Source organism: Perca fluviatilis, chromosome 16, assembly GCF_010015445.1.
Source record: "Perca fluviatilis chromosome 16, GENO_Pfluv_1.0, whole genome shotgun sequence".
Taxonomy (NCBI): Eukaryota; Metazoa; Chordata; class Actinopteri; order Perciformes; family Percidae; genus Perca; species Perca fluviatilis.
In genome coordinates this window covers 18,721,146-18,742,164 of record NC_053127.1, presented here as the reverse complement: position 1 = coordinate 18,742,164, position 21,019 = coordinate 18,721,146, and the positions used below count along the sequence as shown (strand labels likewise).

General features: G+C 40.6%; 1 protein-coding gene across 8 annotated transcripts in view; it reads right to left on the bottom strand.

The window, feature by feature from the left end:
* The window catches only part of fryb (furry homolog b (Drosophila)), a 73,768-nt gene that overhangs the window by 39,219 nt on the left and 13,530 nt on the right, over positions 1-21,019 (bottom strand). For 2 of the 8 annotated variants that reach the window (XM_039776870.1, XM_039776872.1), the window contains exons 1-5: positions 17,481-18,517; positions 4,313-4,506; positions 1,892-1,945; positions 1,601-1,740; positions 1,049-1,139 (exon numbers count right to left, since the gene is read on the bottom strand). In XM_039776870.1, the coding sequence (XP_039632804.1) occupies positions 1,049-1,139; positions 1,601-1,740; positions 1,892-1,945; positions 4,313-4,506; positions 17,481-17,727 (726 nt within the window). In that variant the 5' untranslated portion in view covers positions 17,728-18,517. Of the gene's footprint in view, positions 1-1,048; positions 1,140-1,600; positions 1,741-1,891; positions 1,946-4,312; positions 4,507-5,588; positions 6,516-9,668; positions 10,093-17,480; positions 18,518-21,019 lie in introns of those variants that run through there. The other 6 variants (XM_039776875.1, XM_039776877.1, XM_039776871.1 and 3 more) reach the window with 5 other exon arrangements.

Below are 21,019 nucleotides of genomic sequence, written 5' to 3'. Positions count from 1 at the left end.
GAGAGAAAATTTTTATTATTTTATTCTGAATTCAGTATTATCACTGGATGTATATGAAATAAAAGGTGCTATTTCCATGTACTCGGTACTTGGTGTGCAATATATTTGCATACTCTTGACTTGGATCAAGAATATGCAAATAACTCTTTGTATTTCCTTTAATTTAGTTACAGTTTTACATGAGTGGGGTGGGAAATACTGCATCTGGACAACTGATGTCAAGTAAGTGTTAATCAAAGAAGAGTGTGTTGAATATTCTAATCGTTTCCTGTGGGTGTTTGGTGTTTTAAGCCCCCAACATAGTCTTCCAGGCAGCGCTGCCTGGAAGGCACTAGGATTAGGCAATGGTTAGGGTTAGGTGCCTTGAAGTCAACGGTCGCAGTGCTGCCTTGAAGTTAACATTGGGGGCTTAAAACACCATTGAGCTTTCCTGTGATTGTTTAAACCCTTTCGCATTATTATGCAGGCATCTGTATTAATTTAAACAAAGGCAAACTGTACTTAAAGTGACGATTATGAAACTTTTTAATGTTTCTGAAGCTCTGTAATTTTTCATACAATGGTCTTAAATTACCTGTAACAGCAAACAAGACTAACAGTGGACAGAACGTTATTTTTATATAGTTTTTAGTAAGGCCTCTGCCCAGGTCAGATTTTTTCCCGCAAAGTCACAAAATGATTTGCGGCAGGTACAGTAAAACATTCTAATGGGTCACAGATTTGTTTGTAACACCAGAAAATAAAAAAAATTAAAAAGTAAATTAATGATTTTCTGTCTGAGCAAAACATTCATTGTGACTATATGACCTCCCCATAACACTAACTTGGTAATACAGTGGGCAATACAGCACTATAAAGAAAAGACCTTTACAGCAGAAGGTGTGGTAAAAACACTACTGCTTTTGTCCAAAGCGGCCGCTAGAATTAACACAAACTGAAAGTTACATATAGCCAAGTTCCTAAAAGTTAAACCCACTCATGCTGATAAGTTTGAGGAGACATATGGCATAGTGCAGAATTATTGATCACACTGTAAATTGAGACTCACCTGCTTCAAAACCTCTATAAGTACAAGAGAAAAGATGAAGTCTATTGCCAGATCTCTTCGCTCCAATAAGTAGTCCTTCTGCTGCTCATCACTGAGAGACAGACAGACAGAGAAACAAAGAAACAGAAATTTGATGTGCCACATTCTCTGTAACAGTGTTGATCCTGTATTCTGGATTAGTTGTAGCGCTTGTGCCGTTTATTTGTGTATTTTTTTCAATGGCAGTATTGTTTTAAATTAGACTTAGACTAACCCTTTTCTGCTGTTTTTATGGCAGGGCTATATACAGTTATTCTGTTGTAGAGCTTTTTGTTAGGTAAAGTAAGTTTGTTAAAAAACTTGAAAAATTAGCCATGATGAATACATACAATATTCATATATTTCATAGCAATGTAGTAAAAAAGTCCTTTCCATCTGACATGGTGGTGTGTTGTGTTTTTAGACCATGCACTCTTTGTATGTGGCAATTTAGACCTCCAAATCTATTTCAACTTCTCAGGTAGGTGCAGAGAAGACTTTTATTGAGAGTGCGTGCTGTTTGTGTCCTCCTACTTTTTTGACTTGGTGTTGGCCCTGGGTCGATATTCATGGGACTCGTCTTCCAGGCCGTTCTGCCTCTTGTACCAGTCAAACAGAGTCCTCAGGATAGACGGTAGGCAGTATTCTGCTAGAGAACTCATACTGCTGATCAACTGCACAGAAAGAAGGAGGAGGAGCAGGTAAGTGAGAGAGAGTTAGAGGTTAAGCCCATTCCCAAAATTAGACAATGTTACGGCAAGATTTGGATGAAACAGGAAAAAAGGGTTAGGACAGGTATAATGTGTCCATGTCAGGTACACGCACCTGGTCGAACTGTGGGTCCTCTCCTCTCTGCAGAGATTTGTTAAGTGGCTTCTCCTGTGAGATAAGAACAGACAGAAGTGAAAACATTCATGTCAGAAGACACAAGAAAAGGTAGACATTTTATTCTGAAATTTTGAGACAGGAAAATGCAAGTTCAAATGCCTCAAAACTGTTGTAAAACTCAGACCGACCAAAGTGTCACTGCGTTGTCTGAATTTGTTTAAATTGCTTATATATCCTGGACTCCAACCTTTCGAGCCTGTACATATATTGTCTGTAAATATTGAAGACAGAACCGATTTCATTTCTTAGTATCAGACTAGCTGCTTAGGCACTAACCTTGTTATGTTCCTTTCATGGAACATATCAGGTGTTCAGCACTAAGAGCCGTAAACTTACAAAAACACTTAGATAAAAAGCCTAACCTCTTAACACAGATAGGCTACATTATGTGCTTATACATTTGGATTTATTTGGAGAGACAAATAAGCCCCATTAAATCTTATAAACCCAAATAAGCCGTTTCTGGCACACTTTGTCAGTGAGACAAAAACATAATATGAGAGACTCAGAGGTTGGGTTACAGTACGTCACACATATTTGGTTATATTTGAATCCAAAACAACTACATGGCAAATCATGAATCTGTTTTGATCAAATCCAATCACCTTCTACGTATTTTCATTTTTAAACCCATTGGGTGCTTGATGAGACTAAAATTTGAGACTAAAAATTGCAGGGCTCCAGACTGCAACCAAACGGCATTTTGCGACCATTTTTTGAGACAGTGCAAATATTTTTAACAACTACTCGCACGTTGCGTTGTGATAGCTGATAAGGAGTTAGCCTTAGCCTGACGTTAACCCTCCTCTCCCCCACTCTGTTTACGGTCTCAACCCTGTCTGTGAGCGCTTCCAGTTGGCGGAGCCAGGCTGGTAGCCCTTGTGTTGTAGTACTCAGTCTCATCACAAAATTGACTGCATTTTCACTCCGTGTTGTCTCGGACTGGATTTTATTTTAACTGTGGGGATATCACTTAATTGCCTGTGCATTCACTGATTTATTTGCATTTATACACCAATGCTAATGTCAGCTCTGACATTTGCCACACGCCACGGTGCCGCTCACTCACTTGGGTGAGAGAGGTAGAGATGTGACAGCAGAGAGTGGAGACCGCTTCTACTGTATGAAAAAATAATACCATATAGGCGGTTTGCCTGGACATAAGCTAACGGCACGTTCATTTAATTTTGAGTTTGAATACACAGTTGCTGATCAAATATATAACTATTTACCTCGTCAAAACAAATAGTGCTTGTGTGTTTTGAGTGTCGTGAGCTCCTCTCTCTCTGGCTCGCTCATCACTCAATCTTTCCCACAATGGGTGTTAGACATTTAGTTAGATACTCCCCTTTCCGTGGAAGTTTAACCAACTTAGATATGATTGTTATTTCAGTGTTAACAAAAAAAGACAGAGAGGAGAGAGGGAGAGCCTGTATGAGGCAGAGGCAGTAAAACAGTACATTGACAGCAATAATACTTTGTTTACATTTCTGAATGTCTGAATGTTTGTTAGGCACCATTCAAATTAAAATGTGACTGTTAACTAAAACAAAACAGCACATTGTAGTTTCTGTATTTATTACCAAAGCATTTATCAGTAATACAGTTAAAATGGGGGAAATATGAAAAATTGCGCTGCAGGTTGATTTAAGGTGTGCGCCCCTAACATTTTCAGTTAGGGGCTACAGTGCTCCTAGTAAAAAAAGTTAGTCTGGAGCCCTGAATTGCAATTTCTAATAAACACAAATGCTATGTTGTGTTGATGTAACATTTTTTTAACTGTAACTGGACCTCAAATGCATCAGAAGTTTAAAAAAGGTGATATAATATAATATTATATAATAATATATACTGTAGCGTTGTGCGCTACCGGCTAAGCCAGTAGACCTTGATAGTTGACAAATGGCTGCGAAGAGGTTACAGTGTGTCTCACTGTAAGATGCAAACTAAAACAGCTAAAAAGATGATGAGGTATTAACATTCAACATTCAGGTTTGCTAATATGTAAAATATTGCCATTCAAAGTTTTGCCATGTGTGATCATAGAGAAAAAAGGTTAAAATATGACCCTGATGAGAAATAGGAAGCTACCGAAAAAGAAATATTGAAAATTTGCCTCTTGTAAATTAGGTTATATTATATATAAGCCCGGATGCTGGGGATATACTATTTCGCAGTGAGGCACATTGTAGGCATCACTTCCTCTGCACAAAAAAGACTGCAGTCAACATATACTGTCATAAAAAGCCACTCCAGATAACACAATCAGTCCAAAATATATACCTAAAATGATACTGTAACCTGAGAGAGATGGGATCAAAAAGGAGACAAAACAAGATGAGATGCAGTTGCACTTACCAGTGGTTCGGCCATGATGATGCGAATCTTGCGTTCGGAGAGCAAGGTGAAGTTGGCAAACAAGCTTTTTAGGACGAACTCGCCCGGCTTACTCTCTGGGTCCACGTTGACGGGCGCCATGACGACAGGACCCTTCCTCTCTCCCAGGGTTCCACTGACTGGCGGGAGGGGTGGCTTCAGTCCCACTGGAGAGGCTGGGGAATGTCAAGACAGGTCAGTTAGTCTGAGACAGGGGTTTGACACGAGATTATACTCAGGCAAGTTCTGCATCCATATATTCATGATGGAGATGATTGGAGATGATCTATCATGTCTGTGTGTTCAGATTGGACTTAGTTATGACTGTGCTGAGTGAGTGTTTCTCCAAGTTTGACAGGGTACACTTTCCAGATGGACACACACACACACACACACACACACACACACACACACACACACACACACACACACACACACACACACACAAACAATAAAAAAAACACACAAAATCTTTTAAAGAAAGGGACATGTACATCACAAAGACCATTTAGCAACAGAGCACATTAAAAAAGCTTGCTGGGCAGTCCATGTTTTCATTTCTCCCTTCTGATTACATAGTCAGAGAGACTGGGCACTTTTAATTCTTGTAAGACGTAATGATAAACAGAGAGAGAAAGATACACAGGGAGTGGTTGGAGTCTAGAAGGGGTTTGAGTGAGACGGACAGACAGACAGACAGACAGACAGATATAAGATAGGGTATTTCCTGTCATGTGTCTCTAGGAATATTGGCATGCCCTTAAAATAGAACACACTCGTCACTATAAGAAATGGCGTCAGTGACTAGACACTATAAGAGCTTAAGCAAGACTTCAAGAAATCATCAACAGGACTATTATTACTTACAGAGAATCATAGGTCAACCACTAAAGTTCATGAAAAACCCCCAAACACACACAATAGCTGTAGCCAACAACAGAGACATGTATGACTGGAGCGAATCTGCAGGTTTGATTGCCTGAACATGCTGAGAAAAACAAGGTGGGTAAAATACTTCAAACAAAGCATTTATTCACCCACACACTTCCAAGAAGTGTGTGTAAGTTAACAACTCTTTCAGGACTAACTGATCTTTCATGACCATGTGACCTGACCTCACTGGAGAGGTGAGGTGTAAACAGTAATTCTCAGACAGGACAGGCCCCCAGGCCTCATGGACAGCAACCGGTTTGTGTGAAAGTTGAGCACTCAAATGAGGCAAACGTGTGCACATGAACTAACACGCATGCACGCTTACCAAGGCCCTTGATGAAGCTGATGACACTAGCCCTGCTCCATTTAGTTGGCACTTCCATGGTGCAGACAGTCGCACAGCGAGACAAGGATACAGTGGGTAGAGGTGGGTAAAATGGGCAGAAACAGTGGGATGGGGGAGGGATGGGATACTGGGAGAGGGCAGAAAGGTGAGGAGGGGTAGCTGAGTAGTCTACAAGGTGCAAAATACAGCTCCCATGATTGATAAATCAAAGTAATTCCTTGCGGAGAGATTAGCGGCACAGAAGAAGTTTGTCTTTAATATCCAAATATTCCACCATGACACTGACAACAGACATCAGAATAATGTCTGGCTTTGGCACTCGGCAGGTTTAACCGAAGCTAAAAGTGTGAAGCCCCATCCTTCAGAAAATGATAGGCAGGTAAAGTAAAAGACGTGCACCTGGGGCGATAAAGAAAACTCTCATGACAGCTGTATTCCACATTCAATCCAAATGAAACAGGATGATATGCTGTATCCAAAGATCGGAAGAGCCATAGCCAGGTTAAAACTGCCCAGACGACTTGACGCCTCAGAGCTGCAAGTGTTGCAATCACAGAGGAAGAGATGGTGTCAAAGAGTCTTCTCAAAATAGCAGAAGAGAGTGAACTCTACCAACAGGGATCAAGAAATATTCCACTGAACTGCTCCAGCAGAGGATTGGGTAGATCAGAGGGCCCCATGCTTGAGAACTACATGCGCCTACAGACCAACTGTGAGTTTGTACTTAAGCTTCTGCTACGACTCCAGCCTGCCATCACTTCACTGTACGACAGCTCCTGTGACCTTGGAATCCTTGCATTGGAAAGTTGTATTGAAATAAAGTGCTTCTTTGAGAGTTTTGTGGCTGTCCTTTAGTTTTCAGTAGCAGTTAAGTAACGTCTGTTCCTTGTGGAGATCGGACGAGAAGAGTTGGGCTGGAATTTCAACACTGCCCCGAGAGAGAGGCGAGGGGAGGAGGGAGGCGCTATATATAGACCACTGGAGGTCACTCTCTTACATACCCACCACTCCCACTGACCCCTACTCACACACAAGTGCACAAACATGCAAACACAGAGACACACACATACACATGTACGCAACAATTTTCCAGGGAAGACAGTGACAAATCTGGAAAACTAAGTAATGTGATTGAACTGACACAGACCTAATTCAGTGAATACAAGGTTGACTCTAAACAGAGATAATCCGGTAAGGCTTCTCTGTGACATGAATTTAAGTGTGTGTGTGTGTGTGTGTGTATGTGTGTGTGTGTGTACACACATGTGCAACTTATGCATGTTGGTGGGGAAAAGAAATGAGAGTAGGAAGACGTAACATGGTGTCCGATAAAGGTTTCGATATAGCGCGCCAGTCCGGAGCACTTCCTGGGACCCTCGTAGACATTTGCATGACTCAGCATTTTAATAGATGAATCAGCAGAAATCTGCCACATCTAGTCAATACAAGTCTACCTCCTACAAGGTTTATTTATCATACTGTGTGAGCAAGACTAAGACGAAGAAAGAAAGAAAATGTCGAGGAGGAGACTGAAATGCCAAAAAGACAGATGAGAAAGAGAGTTAGACAGAGGAGACAGGAAGGACGTAGAGAGCAGACCAACGAGGGTTGGATGCTTTTCTTTGTTATACACAATAGTAAACATTATAAATAACTTGGGGTTTTGGACTGTTGGCAACTGTTTAAGAAATCAACAAAACTAAATGTTCACTATTTTCTGATATTTTCTAGATAAAACGATGAATTGATCAAGAAAGTAATCCACAGAATAATTGATAAGGAAAATAGTCGTTAGTTGCAGGCCTAATAAAGGTTTACCTTTGTCTATTACATCATACCAACAAACAAGCATACCGAAGTGATAAATCATAACTAACGTGATAACACACATATACACACACCCTGACACAACCAGAACACAGCCTGCAGACATAAGTCACCATATAAAGGTTGAAATTAAGACCAGGGTGTTATCTTGGGTTGGTAAGCATTGCAACACGTTTCTTGGCTTGTAAAAAGCTTGGTACAGTTTGTTGGCAGTAAAGTGGCGTGTGATGAGTCACTTTAAAAAGCACAGACAATTACCCCAAACACACCGTCTGCCCTCGACAAGACCTAGCAGAATCAAACCTGTATGTTGTCAGAGGAGGCAGCCGATAAACTCTACTTGTGATCAATGTATTTTGCCATTTCCACTGTTGGTACTTTTTCGACATATTTGAACATATAGCTGAAAAATAACAATATAATTTAAAGTATAGGCCTCCTCTACTCATTAGAGATGTAAACACACTTAGAATTAGCTAGCAGGTGACAATACTGTATTTCCATTTTGGGCTGATCCTGTTGTTTATATTTGGTTTCAAGATTATTTTCAACATCAATACCATGTAATAATGAAAACTGTCATGAAATCTGAATTACCTTGTTTCAAGTGTGTGTGTGTGTTGACATAGTTGATATAGGCCTACACATTATTTCCTAAAGATTATTTCAGTACGGCTGGCATGAGATGGAACAATTTCAACTTGATGAGGTCAGCTATTTATCTAGCGATTTCACTCGATAAGGAACTTATGCTTGAAAACACAAACCTTACTTGGACTTATCAGGCCTGTTTCTTGCCTTTCTAGCCTTCTGACTGCCTTCATTATTATGACCTTGAAGCACACAAACCTATGCGACAGAATTTGGTCCTATATCTGAAAGATGCCGGAACTTAAATAAGGAAACACATACGCCATAACATCATAGTCCTTGTGATTTCTTTTTTTATTACACCACACATAAATGGCTAGTGGAAACCATCAACACTTCCCCTGCAGTTTCTCTGTAACCCTTACACCAACATAACCCCTGCTGACAGTAGCCTTCAGCACACGCCTAATATATATGAGCTCAACACGGCTGCCCTTCTAACCACACACACACACACACACACACACACACACACACACACACACACACACACACACACACACACACACACACACACACACACACACACACACACACACACACACACACACACACACACACACACACACACAATAACGTTTTAAAGAAAGGGACATGTACATCATAAAGACCATTTTGCAACAGAGCACATTAAAAAAGGTGTCCATATAACTCTTACACTACTCAAAGAAAAATAAAAGTGCCCACACATATGCATACAGTACAATGCACGCTAACGCAAGCAACAGTGTCCAGTCAATATATGAAAATCATATACATCAACAAAAAAAAACACTGACTTTACAGTAAAGGTAAACTACAGGGCGCATGGTGATGACTATTTTAGAGTCGCAGTGGTAGCATTAGACAGCAGTGCTTTCTGCTTACATTCATGAGCCCATTGCTGAAAGTACAGTATGTCCAGTTGGCGTCAGTCAGGGATGGTACTGCTGGGCATTTATCCCAGACTGCCTTAAGAGTGACATACAATAGCTTCACCTTCTGTTTGGTAAACAATGACTCACTAACTGAGGAATTTATTAGGAGACTCACGTTTTTGGACTGTCAACATCACATGTAATAGGGTTAACAGATTGATTACACATAATAAAAAAGTCAAAGACGGATTTCTTCTTTTACTGAGTAATGTGCTGTATAGTTCATATAGAAAACTGCTGAGGAGCCAGATTTTACTCTCAACTAACCCCTAGAGCAGCTCGCTCTCTCTCTCTCTCTCTCTCTCTCTCTCTCTCTCTCTCTCTCTCTCTCTCTCTCTCTTCTCTCTCTCTCTCTCTCTCTCTCTCTCTCTCTCTCTCTCTCTCTCTCTCTCTCTCTCTCTCTCTCTCAACGCCTTGTCTTCTATTAAACCATTACGTAACATCGCCAAATATTGACAGTGTGGATCATGCTGTATGCTGCCTGTTTTTCAGTCTCATCCACTCCTAACACACACACACAGATACACAAACAAAATCAGCGTAGTCTTTACAGTGCAGGGTCTACAGACGGCTAGTCGGTCTGTTATGAGGGCAGACCGCATCACGCATTTGTTTGGCATACAGCATACGGCAACGACAACTGGGATGTATTAGCTGTACTCACTGCCTCCTAAGGACTTGAGCAGAGACTTGATGCTGATGTCAAAGAAGCCTGAATCCTGCTGGCTGGTCGCCATGGCTGCAGAGGCTATGTCGCCACGGTGACAGACAGCAGAGGGAGGACAGGACGGCAGGACGAGGCGTTGCGGACAGAGCAAGTGAGAGAAAGAGGAGTGCGCTCCGAGAGAGAAAGACTGAGAGAGAAGGAGAGAGGGATGCGGGTGGGCAGCCAGCGATGCGGATGCTGCGGCTGTCTGCTGCTAAGTGTGTGTGTGTGTGTGTGTACGTGTGTGTGTGTGTGTTTGTGTGTGTGCATGCACAAAAAAAAGAGTGTGTGTGTCAAAGAGATAGAAAAAGAGAGCGGCGCTCTGTATTGTTATCTTGCTGGTTAACACCCCCCATCCCCTCTCTGTTTTGCTCTCTCAGGACAGTGATACACAGATGTTGGTAGACGCAAGCAGCCAATCCTCTTAGAGGAAAGACACAGAGAGAGAGAGAGAGAGAGAGAGAGAGAGAGAGAGAGAGAGAGAGAGAGAGAGAGAGAGAGAGAGAGAGATGGAAAAACATAGTAGATAGTAGGGGTGGCAGAAAATACAAGGAGGGAAGATGGGAAGGAGTGAGGGACAATGAAGAAACAGTGGGAGGAGGAATACTAGAGTAATTAAGATGAAAGAGATAAAGGGCAGAAATGTAATGTTTGTCCCTATTGCCCAGTTCTGTCTCGCAATAAGTGTTCAGTGAGCATGCTGCAAGCTGCCTCGACCAATGAGAGCCAAGAGAAGCATGGATAGGCAGTCAGCACCAACGAATAGCCAGGAATGATAACAATAGGTCAATAGCATCACTGCCTTAGATGTGTATGACTCCATAATGCACTAATATTCTAACCGAGGTTTAGGTATGAAGTACAGCACCGAAATGGAGCCAGAAGTACTTTTTATTTCACCATTTGTTCAAGTGTCTCAAAGAGAGAGGGAAATAAATAATAAACCCTCATGTGCATATGAACGTCTCTTGTCTCTCCTGTCAGCTTACAGCGGGCTCTTTGAGCATGACTGGCTGGCCAGATATCTAGCTACCCCCACAGAGCTAATGTTAGCCCCGCAGAGCTAATGTTAGCCCCGCAGAGCTAATGTTACCCCCGCAGAGCTAATGTTACCCCCGCAGAGCTAATGTTACCCCCGCAGAGCTAACGTTAGGCCCGCAGCGCTAGAAGTGAATTTAATGATGAAATAGCAGACAAAAATTGCAAAAAATAAAAATAAAATCTTGGTTGTTGTTTGTCTGTGCTTCTGCTTGAATGCCGAAATAAATGCTGGGAATCCTGGGGCTGCGAAGGATACAACAGTTGGATCCTCCGGATTCTGTAAGGAGGCCGCATTTGTGGACCGCATTTAAAGAAGCCTTCAAAATTAAATTAAATGGGACAGCTTTTCGTCGCTACAATAAAATATTTAATAATTTTAATTTGCCTTAAAATAATATTGAGAAATATGAAATTGAGTGAATGAGGTAATGTTGGTTCACATTTGTGATAAACAGTGTTCCTTCAACGGTAGCTTGGTAACGTTGGTAACGACATACAGTCACGTGATGCAGAGAAGACATTACTTGGGTTTACTTCAGTATGAACAATTTGCTGGGAATCCATACTTAATAGTTTTTAGTATTTAGTAGGCAGTATGCAGTGCATACTGATTGAGTATGTAGTACGCAGTATGTTAGTATGATAACACAACCAACCATTGATTCTTAAAACTATTGTCCCACAATACAATGCACCATAAGAATTGTCTTTAAAGTGCTCATATTATACTCATTTTCAGGTTCATAATTGTATTTAGAGGTTGTACCAAAATAGGTTTACATGGTTTAATTTTCAAAAAACACCATATATTTGTTGTACTGCACATTGCTGCAGCTCCTCTTTTCACCCTGTATGTTGAGCTCTCCATTTTTGCTACAGAGTGAGACATCTCACCTCGTGTACCATCTTTGTTGGGAGTCTCACATTCGCAGTAAGTACTGCTAGCTTGTCAGTTGCAGAGTATGAGTGAGTGCCATGCTAGCAGCTAGGTGAGCATTATAACGTGTGTTACAAAGTGACGCACGTTCGTCACGGAAGTAAAGGCTGGACTACAATAGAGCTGTTTGGAGCAGTTTGTGTGGACTTTGAGCTTTTTCACTTTGTAAACATATAACATGCACAAAAATATATATAACACAATAAAGGAAAGGGGAAAAGCCAAAAAAGCATAATATGAGCACTTAAAAAAGAAAATTGTTTCATGTTTCTGGAGTTGTCTCAACATTATCCACAGTTTATTTTATTCATGGTCATTTCTGTGTCCAAAATTACTATATACTGCACAATAATATATGCTGTAGTCAAGGTGGTAATTTCCCCTGGGGAAAATTCTTCCTCACTTTAACACTTTGAGTTTGATTCCTGTCCAACTGCCAAAATCCCGCTAACAAAAGCTCTGAGCTGATCAAAATGTTAAAATGCTCATTTGAGTCCCCTTGGCTGTCCTCACAATTCTGTCTTAGCAGAAAAATGTGATTGCCATCATGGCAATACGGTTGGGTGACTAAGAGTGGAAGTACAAGTGGATAATTAGGGTCATCATGTAATTCCCTGGATGAACAGCGGAAGAGCCACAGGACAACGGGTGAGGGAGAGACTAAGAGTGAGGGGAGGGGAGGAATAAAAAAGTGCATAAGATACTGTATCATGCAAAGCTGCAGCTCACAGGAGAGCTACCGAGCACAGGACGGCCTGGTTCACATTAACAGACAATTACGGTCTAATCTCAAAGGAGGAGAAATATAGCAGAGAACCACTGCAGGCCTATTCCTGTCTGCAACTTCTGCTTACCCCATTATAGTCAGGGGCCACATAGCATCAGCAAATAACAATTTCTGCCTTGGTGTTAACCTGCTTACTGAATCAAGATTATTCAGCCAAGTTGACAATCACAGAAAAGTAAACCAAATCTGTTTTCAAAAAGTTCTCCAGCAACTGCAAGTTTTCTGTGTCTACCCTCCACTTCCTGGTGCACCAAGAAGCTGAACTCAAGGATGGTTACTAAATAATACTGGACTGAGGTCTGTTCTTTGTTATCTCAACCCACTGCAACCTCATCTCTTCTTACTCAAGAGAACATGTCAAGGATTACTGTTTGTTGACCCTATTTCTCACATTTCTCATTAGGTTAAAAAGTTACATCTGCCAGCTGTGGAACGATGGGAGGTTTTAGTTGTTATGTATGGGAAAACTAAACATGTAGTATTTGTGTGAGTGGGAAAGCTGCGGACGAGGCATTTTGTCATATTAAGTTAAAATAGCAAAGTCAAGAGAAATAGACCAGAGAAATGTGTTTGTTGGAGTACAACTCACGTCCAAAATATGAAAATCTATTCAAATTCATGTCCTAGAGAAAAGGGGTATATTTTCCACAAAGTGACACACATTTATTCAGCTTACAAATAAAAGTCACAGACACGGACACACACAAACACACACAAAACACACACACACACACACACACACACACACACACACACACACACACACACACACACACACACACACACACACACACACACACACACACACACACACACACACACACACACACACACACACACACACACACACACACACACACACACACACACCCTTATGGAGGTCCTAGGATTCCTCACATTCTGAGCAGGGGCCTGGGCATGCCAGCTGTTGGAATGTGACTCCTCCACACACACAGGCATACATGCACACATAAGTACACATATTCATACGTGCACAAAAACAAATGCACAGAAATTGCATTGCATTCATTTAACCTCAAATTAAAAGGTATTTTAAGCAGTTGCATAGGCAAGGAATCATATCTGACCTTTCTAGATATGCACTATACACTGGCTGTTATTAGATCGGCCCATTTCTTGCAGTGATGTCCTGATCAAGTTTTTTGGCCCCGATCCTGATACAAGTATTTCTGTCTGATTCGATACTTATACGATATATTTAACTAAATATGTAATCAAAACATTAACATAACAGACGTATCCTTCTAAATTCGGCCCACCTTATTTTTCATGAGCTGCTTGATCCAAATACTGAAGGTCCTGATTCAACTATAAAGTTGAATAAGTTGATAAAATTAAATTCTTAAGGAGGTTATTATTGGAAAATGCAACTCTTGAAATTGATATAACACGATCAGCTAGAGAAAAGACGTTATCACTCTGTTGAAATTGATTGAACTACAAAAACAGAGTGATGCGTCTTTTATTTCATAAACAACCCTTGGCAGAGTACAGACACCGGCTTGCAGTGAGCACACAACAGACACGTTTTATTTTGGCCTGACGTCAGATTACTTGTAGTGACAGCTGATACGACCTGCAATGATGACAAGGCCGGTGATGTATGTCATTTTAACTGGTGAAAGTGGCAGTCAGTGCCAGGGCTAACAAGGAGAAGGTGATACCTGAATGTATTGTTACTTGTCACGGTCAGAGCTTAGTTAACAGTAGAGGAGAGTGGTATAGAGACAGAGCACATCACATCATACTCTGAAAACCACGCCTACTGGAGGGGAAAACAATCGGTGCCACACTATGCAACTAAGGGCTGAAACGCTAACAAAGTGCCTGTAGCTAGCTAAAAACATTAGATTTAAGCTTGTCAAAGGATTATTTTAGCACCCTTTGTCTACCAGGGAGTATAAGTTAGTTGTTAGTAAGCTAATGTTAGCTATGTGTTAGCAAGCTAAGGCACTAGCAAACATAATGCTGCATAGCTTTCTGATTTATCCACATTCCACTACAGCATTACACAAGTTTCAAAATGTCAAAATGCTTTAGCTGAACTTACAGAAATACCAACATGGCATCATGACTTTGCGTACACACGCATACACGCCACTTTCCTAAAGCCAAATGGTGTGTTATCTGTACGCATTTTGAGCTATCCACGTGTATGTATACGCTGTATACAGCGGATGTAAAAATACACACCACGTGCCATACTATCGCAAGAACATGCCGTACTATCGCGAAAACAACGTCACACTCATTTAAAAAAAAAAAAAAAAAAGGTTGGGTTTAGGAAAAGAACATTGGGAAAGGCTTTAGTAACACACAAAAAAACGACGGTGACCAACATCACACGCTTAGGAAAACAATAAATGGTTGGGTTTAGGAAAGAAACATTGGGGAAGGCTTAAAAAACAAAAAATTAACAGCTTGAAAAACGCCACACGCGGGACGTGACCCCGGCTCTCCTGGGTGAGAGTCCTGTGTTTTACCCATCCATCCTCCTTCCGCGGACTTACGTCCCTTCATACTACTCGCTACGGCGAAAATTCACACGTAATTTAGGTCAATGGCGGCCGAACGGCCTAGATAAACACGCTAAAAAGCGATTATGCGTCTTGATAACATGGCAAAATGGCATACGAATTGGCGTGTCATACATACGCCACTTTATGAGATCACTGACATTTGGATATTTGCCTTGGTAACAAAATGCTTGCTGCAAACGTAACATTGGGCATAATGTTAGGTTAGTGTCAGGATCCCAGTCTTCCTGCTGATTTCACACGTCTGTATTCACTTTTGTCCACTTATGTTTTCCTAAAAGCTCAGTTTTTCAGTTCGACAGCTTATAACACAAAGTTATGGGTTCTTTACTATGTTGGTAGTGCATCCCATCACACAGCAGCTTTAAGGCATTTTTCTGTTGTTTGCTAGCAGACGGAATTGACAAGGAGGCACCTTCGTGCAATACAAGTCAATAGAGAGCGGAGAGTTGTTTACCTCTCCTGTGGGAGGTAAATCTTTCCATGAGAACATCTTAGAATTTAGACAAAGATAGTCAGTGTGAGTGTTTAGTATTTTAGTTTAAAATTTACATTATCAATCAACTATCAAAATAGTTGCAACCACATACACCATAATACAAGATTGCTAAACTTATCTGTCTTTGTCATATGTTTATCTGACATGTGCTCCTGTTAACTAGTCCATCATTACACAGCAGATGTGTACACACACACACACACACACACACACACGCACACACACACACACACACACACACACACACACACACAATCACTGAGGGACTGTGAGATGTCACAGTTCACACAGTGGTGTCTCCTTGACACAGCTGGGTTGAAAAAATAGATAACTCTTGTGAAGAATCGGTGTGTGTGTGTGTGTGTGTGTGTGTGTATGTGTGTGTGTCTGTCAGTAGTTTTCATACCAGGCATAACTGCCTCCCCAACATCAAAGCCTCTGTCATGCACTTAATCACAGCATAGAGGTCCCATAATATTCAATTTCACTGCATTTCTTGAATCAACAATTTGACCTTTATCATATATGCGTTCATGTATTGAGTTCATTTTTCCTGAAAGACATGTTTGTGCAGGTGGCATTTTGTTACACAGGCACCACCTCACTCCAGATTTCCCCTTTCACTGTACGCCCCCTTTTCTCTCTTCTTTTGAAGTTCAGCCAAATCCCACTAAAAAATGTATAGTCAGATACAATACAGTCACAAAATGAAATTCAATTATTCTGACCTTCCCTTTCACTTCTCTCTGAAATGATACTTTTAGTGTCACAGGTTTATTGTCAAGACACACTTGAACTCTTTCCTTACAACTCTTTTCCAGTGTTATTGACTGTAATGTTGGGGACCTAGAAATAAAACGTTATTCTGTAGTAACTGCAACTTTGGGTCACTCTGGATAAAAGCATCAGATATTAAATATATGTGTAAATGTACTGAAATGTGAGGGCTCCTTTTGATTTTGACCTGGCTGTGGCTTTCCAGGAATAGACAGAAACACTGGATCTGTTTGTCTGCTGAGAGATCAGCTGATATCATTGTAATTTCTAAGGATAGACAAGGACACAGGGCAAGTCTCACAGATAAGCGGATCATCCTGCAACTAAAAGCTTACAAGTTCAGGCACAGATAGGCATCCATTTTCAACTGCAATAAGTGTGTCAGGAGTAGAAAGTGTATAAGGGATGAAATACTAATCACACTGTAGTAATACTGTCTCAAAAACACAAGCCTGTTTTTGCCATCTAATGGCACTTTAAATAATGCTAAGTTTACTAATGTCAGACCCTATAATTGTGCCTGGTAAAACGTTGTACATAAAGTATCTAAATGTAAAATCAGTAATATTACCATTGAATTTAACCGTACACCCAGCTCTATTATACTTGGACTACATTGGCTTTTCCCACGGTTGGAAGTGTTAAGACACAAAATTCCCAGAAGTTAAGGTAAGATGAAAAAGAGTGAGTGGTTTGGGCAAAACAAAATACTACGCTTACATCCGAGTACAGAACCACATCGGCATCGGCATCCCCCATTCTGTAGAGTAATCTTGTAGTGTTTTCTCTAAAAAAAAAATCACTTTTTCACAGGGTCTACATAAACCACAACGAAGACACTTGTCAAGTCAAGTCCTCAAGTCACAGCAAAGAACAAACTTGTAATGGTGTACATGAAAAGACAGGGGGGGGGGGTCCTGAACTTACTACCTAGTAAGAGATCAAACACTTTTTCAAATCCCAGGTTGGATTAAAAAAAAAACAGTCCACATTCCAGTTAGGGAGGTGAGGATAATTATTTCAGCTGGATGTTCAACGAGCCTTCCCACCATTTTTTTGCCCGAGAAAACCCTCAGGTCAATCCAATTCAAACAAACCAGGATAATTACGAAGCCAAATTGTTGCATTTCTCTTAAAAAAAACAAAATATTGCAAGCTTATCTGCACCTACCTCCAATGATCCTCGTCCTCTTTCTGGACCTAGACTGGATCTTAGTAAACCTCCCAGTAAAGTCACTGGGGTCATACATGTCCAACGACAGGGAGGCAATACGCTCCAGAACTATCCCATCCTGGCCTTGGCTCTGGTTGTCCAGATTCTGGTCCTGACCTTGGCTCAGAGAGTGGCCATTGCAGGGGTCTGAAGCGTTGCTTTCAGCCCCGAGGCTTGTAGTGCTTCCTACATCTTCTAGAGACATGTCTCCACGAGCCGCAGAGCTCAACCAGCTCCTGGTAGTCTATTGTCAAAACCTGGCCCTCCTCAGAGCGAGCAGGGAGACCCTACATGATGGTTCTACAGTACACTCAGGAGGAAAAGTTAGCCTTATTCCAGAATAGCAACATTTAAAAAGAAAAAAAAAAAAGATTTAAACAAACTGTTGAGGCAGTCCTAAAATCCCTGGTTTTATTTTCTTTGTCTCCTTTTTGTCCACATTTTGGTATGCAATTTCTTCTCACAGGGATTTCTTCTCTTTATGTCGCGTTTATTCAATCCAGAGACAGTGAGCTCATTGCTTTGTTGTTTCAGATACACAGCTCTCCTGAGAGTTCAGCTTCTTCCCTCGAGAGTTTCTCACTTTCCTGCCAAAAACAACTATCTCTGTGTCTTTTTTTCGTTGAGAGGCAATTGTATTTTCTGTGAGAGTTCAGCTTTCTTCTCCTTACGTGTCCCGTTTTTGCTCTCACCTGTTCGGTTCTTTTTTCTCTCTGTCTCTCTCACCGTCTCTGAGGCACAGCTGTGTTTCTCCGCTCTCTCAGGTGGTGAGTAAGGGAGGGATCCAATTCCAAGAACGCAGGTTGATTGGGTGGTTTGGGAAGTTTGGGTGGTTCTCTTAGCCCCTCTTCCTCTCACCGTCTCCTTTCTACTTTTTTCTATCTCTAGGGGGGTTTCCAACTACCTCCCTCCTGTCATTACAGGATGTTGTGGACAATGAGAAAATTATTTTCTTTCTCGCTCACACACCTGTTTCCATCTTTTTGGTTTCATCCTTTCCCTCTCACATAGTAGTATAGAATGCATGTGCTTGACTCAGACAGCCAAGTCAACACATGGCATGTGGGTGTGAGCAAGAGTTAACGTCCCTGCACTCACTGGTCGAGGCTGTTTAGCCAGTTACAGTTAGCTCAAAGTGTTAATGGTGTAGGATTACTGAAGGCAGACACACCCCTTTACAGGAGGGGGAAAACAAAGCCAAGCACAAACAGAAAGTATCCAAAAAAAGGGAGGGACAGACAGACACTGTTTTGTGAAAGTCTTGATTAGTAGATGCTAAAGATAAACTTGAGGTCGCATTGTTAAACAGTTTGTAATCTGTCTTACTAAGCAGCTGGTTTAAAAAAAAAAAAAGAAAAAAAAAAAAAGGAAAACGGTAAAAGTTATTCTTGATGGCAAAAAAACTTGGAGGGACAAGGAATTCACACTAGAAACCAGTTATGTCGTTCATTTTCATCTATTTAAAAAAAAATCACTGTACAAAATAACTATTTAACGGTCATAGTTTATGTGCTTTAGGTTGTTTCATTACAGACCTAAAAATTTACACATTTACACAATTAAACATTGTAGAGGAAGAACATTAAGTTAAGTTTAGACATGAATTTTGGATAATAATGTGTTGTTTTAGCTGCACTAAAGAAATGGTGAAATAGCCTACATTTTTCAATTCATCAATAAACTGTTATAGTATAGTATAACTAACATATAAAAATATATTTTATAATAATAATTTTGCAGGAAGTTTTCTTTTTCTTTGTAAAACTTGAAATGTCTGAAAAAATATATTAACATGAATCCAACATGTTATTACTGAAGATAAATCAGCCTATTTGTGTTGATGATATAGGCTTACTGGCCTATAGGTAAGCTAGCCACTAGGTTACCCATCCACAGATACAGTTAAGCTTAGTGATTCACTGTGCCATGTATGTTTAACATGATGTATAAATATATGAACATGTCAACAATTATTTTAATAGCTCAGTATTGCATGCACCATAAAAGCTATGTGTACAGGCCTTAGGCTGCCCTACACATTATTGTAGGCCCAGTTTAATATGCAACTCAATTTTATGCAATATTAGTAGGGCCTTCTTGCTCCGTCTCTCTTTCAGCTAAGGGGTCCTTAGCCTAAAAATTGTTGAAGATCCCTGGTATAGACAGTTCCGTCCCATGATGGTTGAGCCGAGACTAAAGAATATAAATATTTAGTTTAGCTAGTGCAGTTAGCTAAAATTAGCAAAAACTGCTGATTCCTCCTCACTCATGCCCAAATCTAGCTTGCTCTAACTTGTGACATGGCAGCCTGCTTGTAAACAATAAGCGTTGTTAAGCAACCGGGTGAGGTGTGAATGCTGAGCGCAGCAATATACAGTGTTTTTTATAAGGGGGTAAAAATGACACCCTTGGCGGTTCAAGGTCTAAATAATCTTTATTTTATTTTTTTTTATTTTTTAATACCACACCCCATATAACTCATTGTTTTATAAACCCATTTCATTAAAAAGTCATGAACTGAGAGATGTAGGGGTTTTATAATGTCAGGGGGGTAAACATGACCCCTTGGTGATTCTTGTGTTACCGTAGGTCTCAAAACCCAAATTACCTTCCTGCTGCTTATCTACAAAAACAAATCTGACAGGAAGTACAGTTTACTTGTTTTGGTCTTGCCCTAATTGCATGTGGTCCTGTAATGATCAGGCAATCTTCACTCCCAAGGCTAAAATAAGACATGTACCCACCCCTTCAACTCTTTATAAGCAATTTTGCTAAACAAACAAAAGACAGAAATGTTACAAAAGTCTGTTTTTCCAAAAAAGTCCTTTAACACACAGGCCAGACACTAAAGCAGTATGTATTCATCAAAGGTGACTAATCGTAAACACACTTTTGTTCATCCTGTGTCTCATGCTCTCGGTCTGTGTAGGTAGGTTAGGGTCTCAGGGGATATGTACCCTAAGGTGACTTCCTGCTGTTTATGCAGCTATTGTCATGACATCAGCTCCATTAAGAGCCTCACCCGAGAGCTCTTGTGCGTGATAACAATACAACTTTCATATCCTCTTTGAAAAGACCGCCACCCAAGTATAAGGAAATAGAATGAATAACATGACAGTGAGTATATGTCAGCACAGAAAAATATAGAATATAGAAAAAAAATAACACAATATCTGATCAGCCTTAAAATCTTAATGTGTAATTTTCTTTAAAAAAACAAGTGAATAAATGAGATATTCTTCCTGGCTTAAAAGAAATATCCCCTCACACGAATAATTGCTCAATGCTAAGGGTGTGACGAGATCTCGTTTTACGAGATCTCACGAGATTAAAACGTGACGAGATTTCTCGTCGAGGTGAAAAGTTGTCTCGTGAGGCGATGTGATGTCAGCATGATGGAGCGTGAAATTACTATTGAAGATCCCCCTGCCACTTTTAAATCATTTGTGTGGCAACATTTTGGTTTTCCTGCGGAAATAATAAACGGCGAAAGAGTG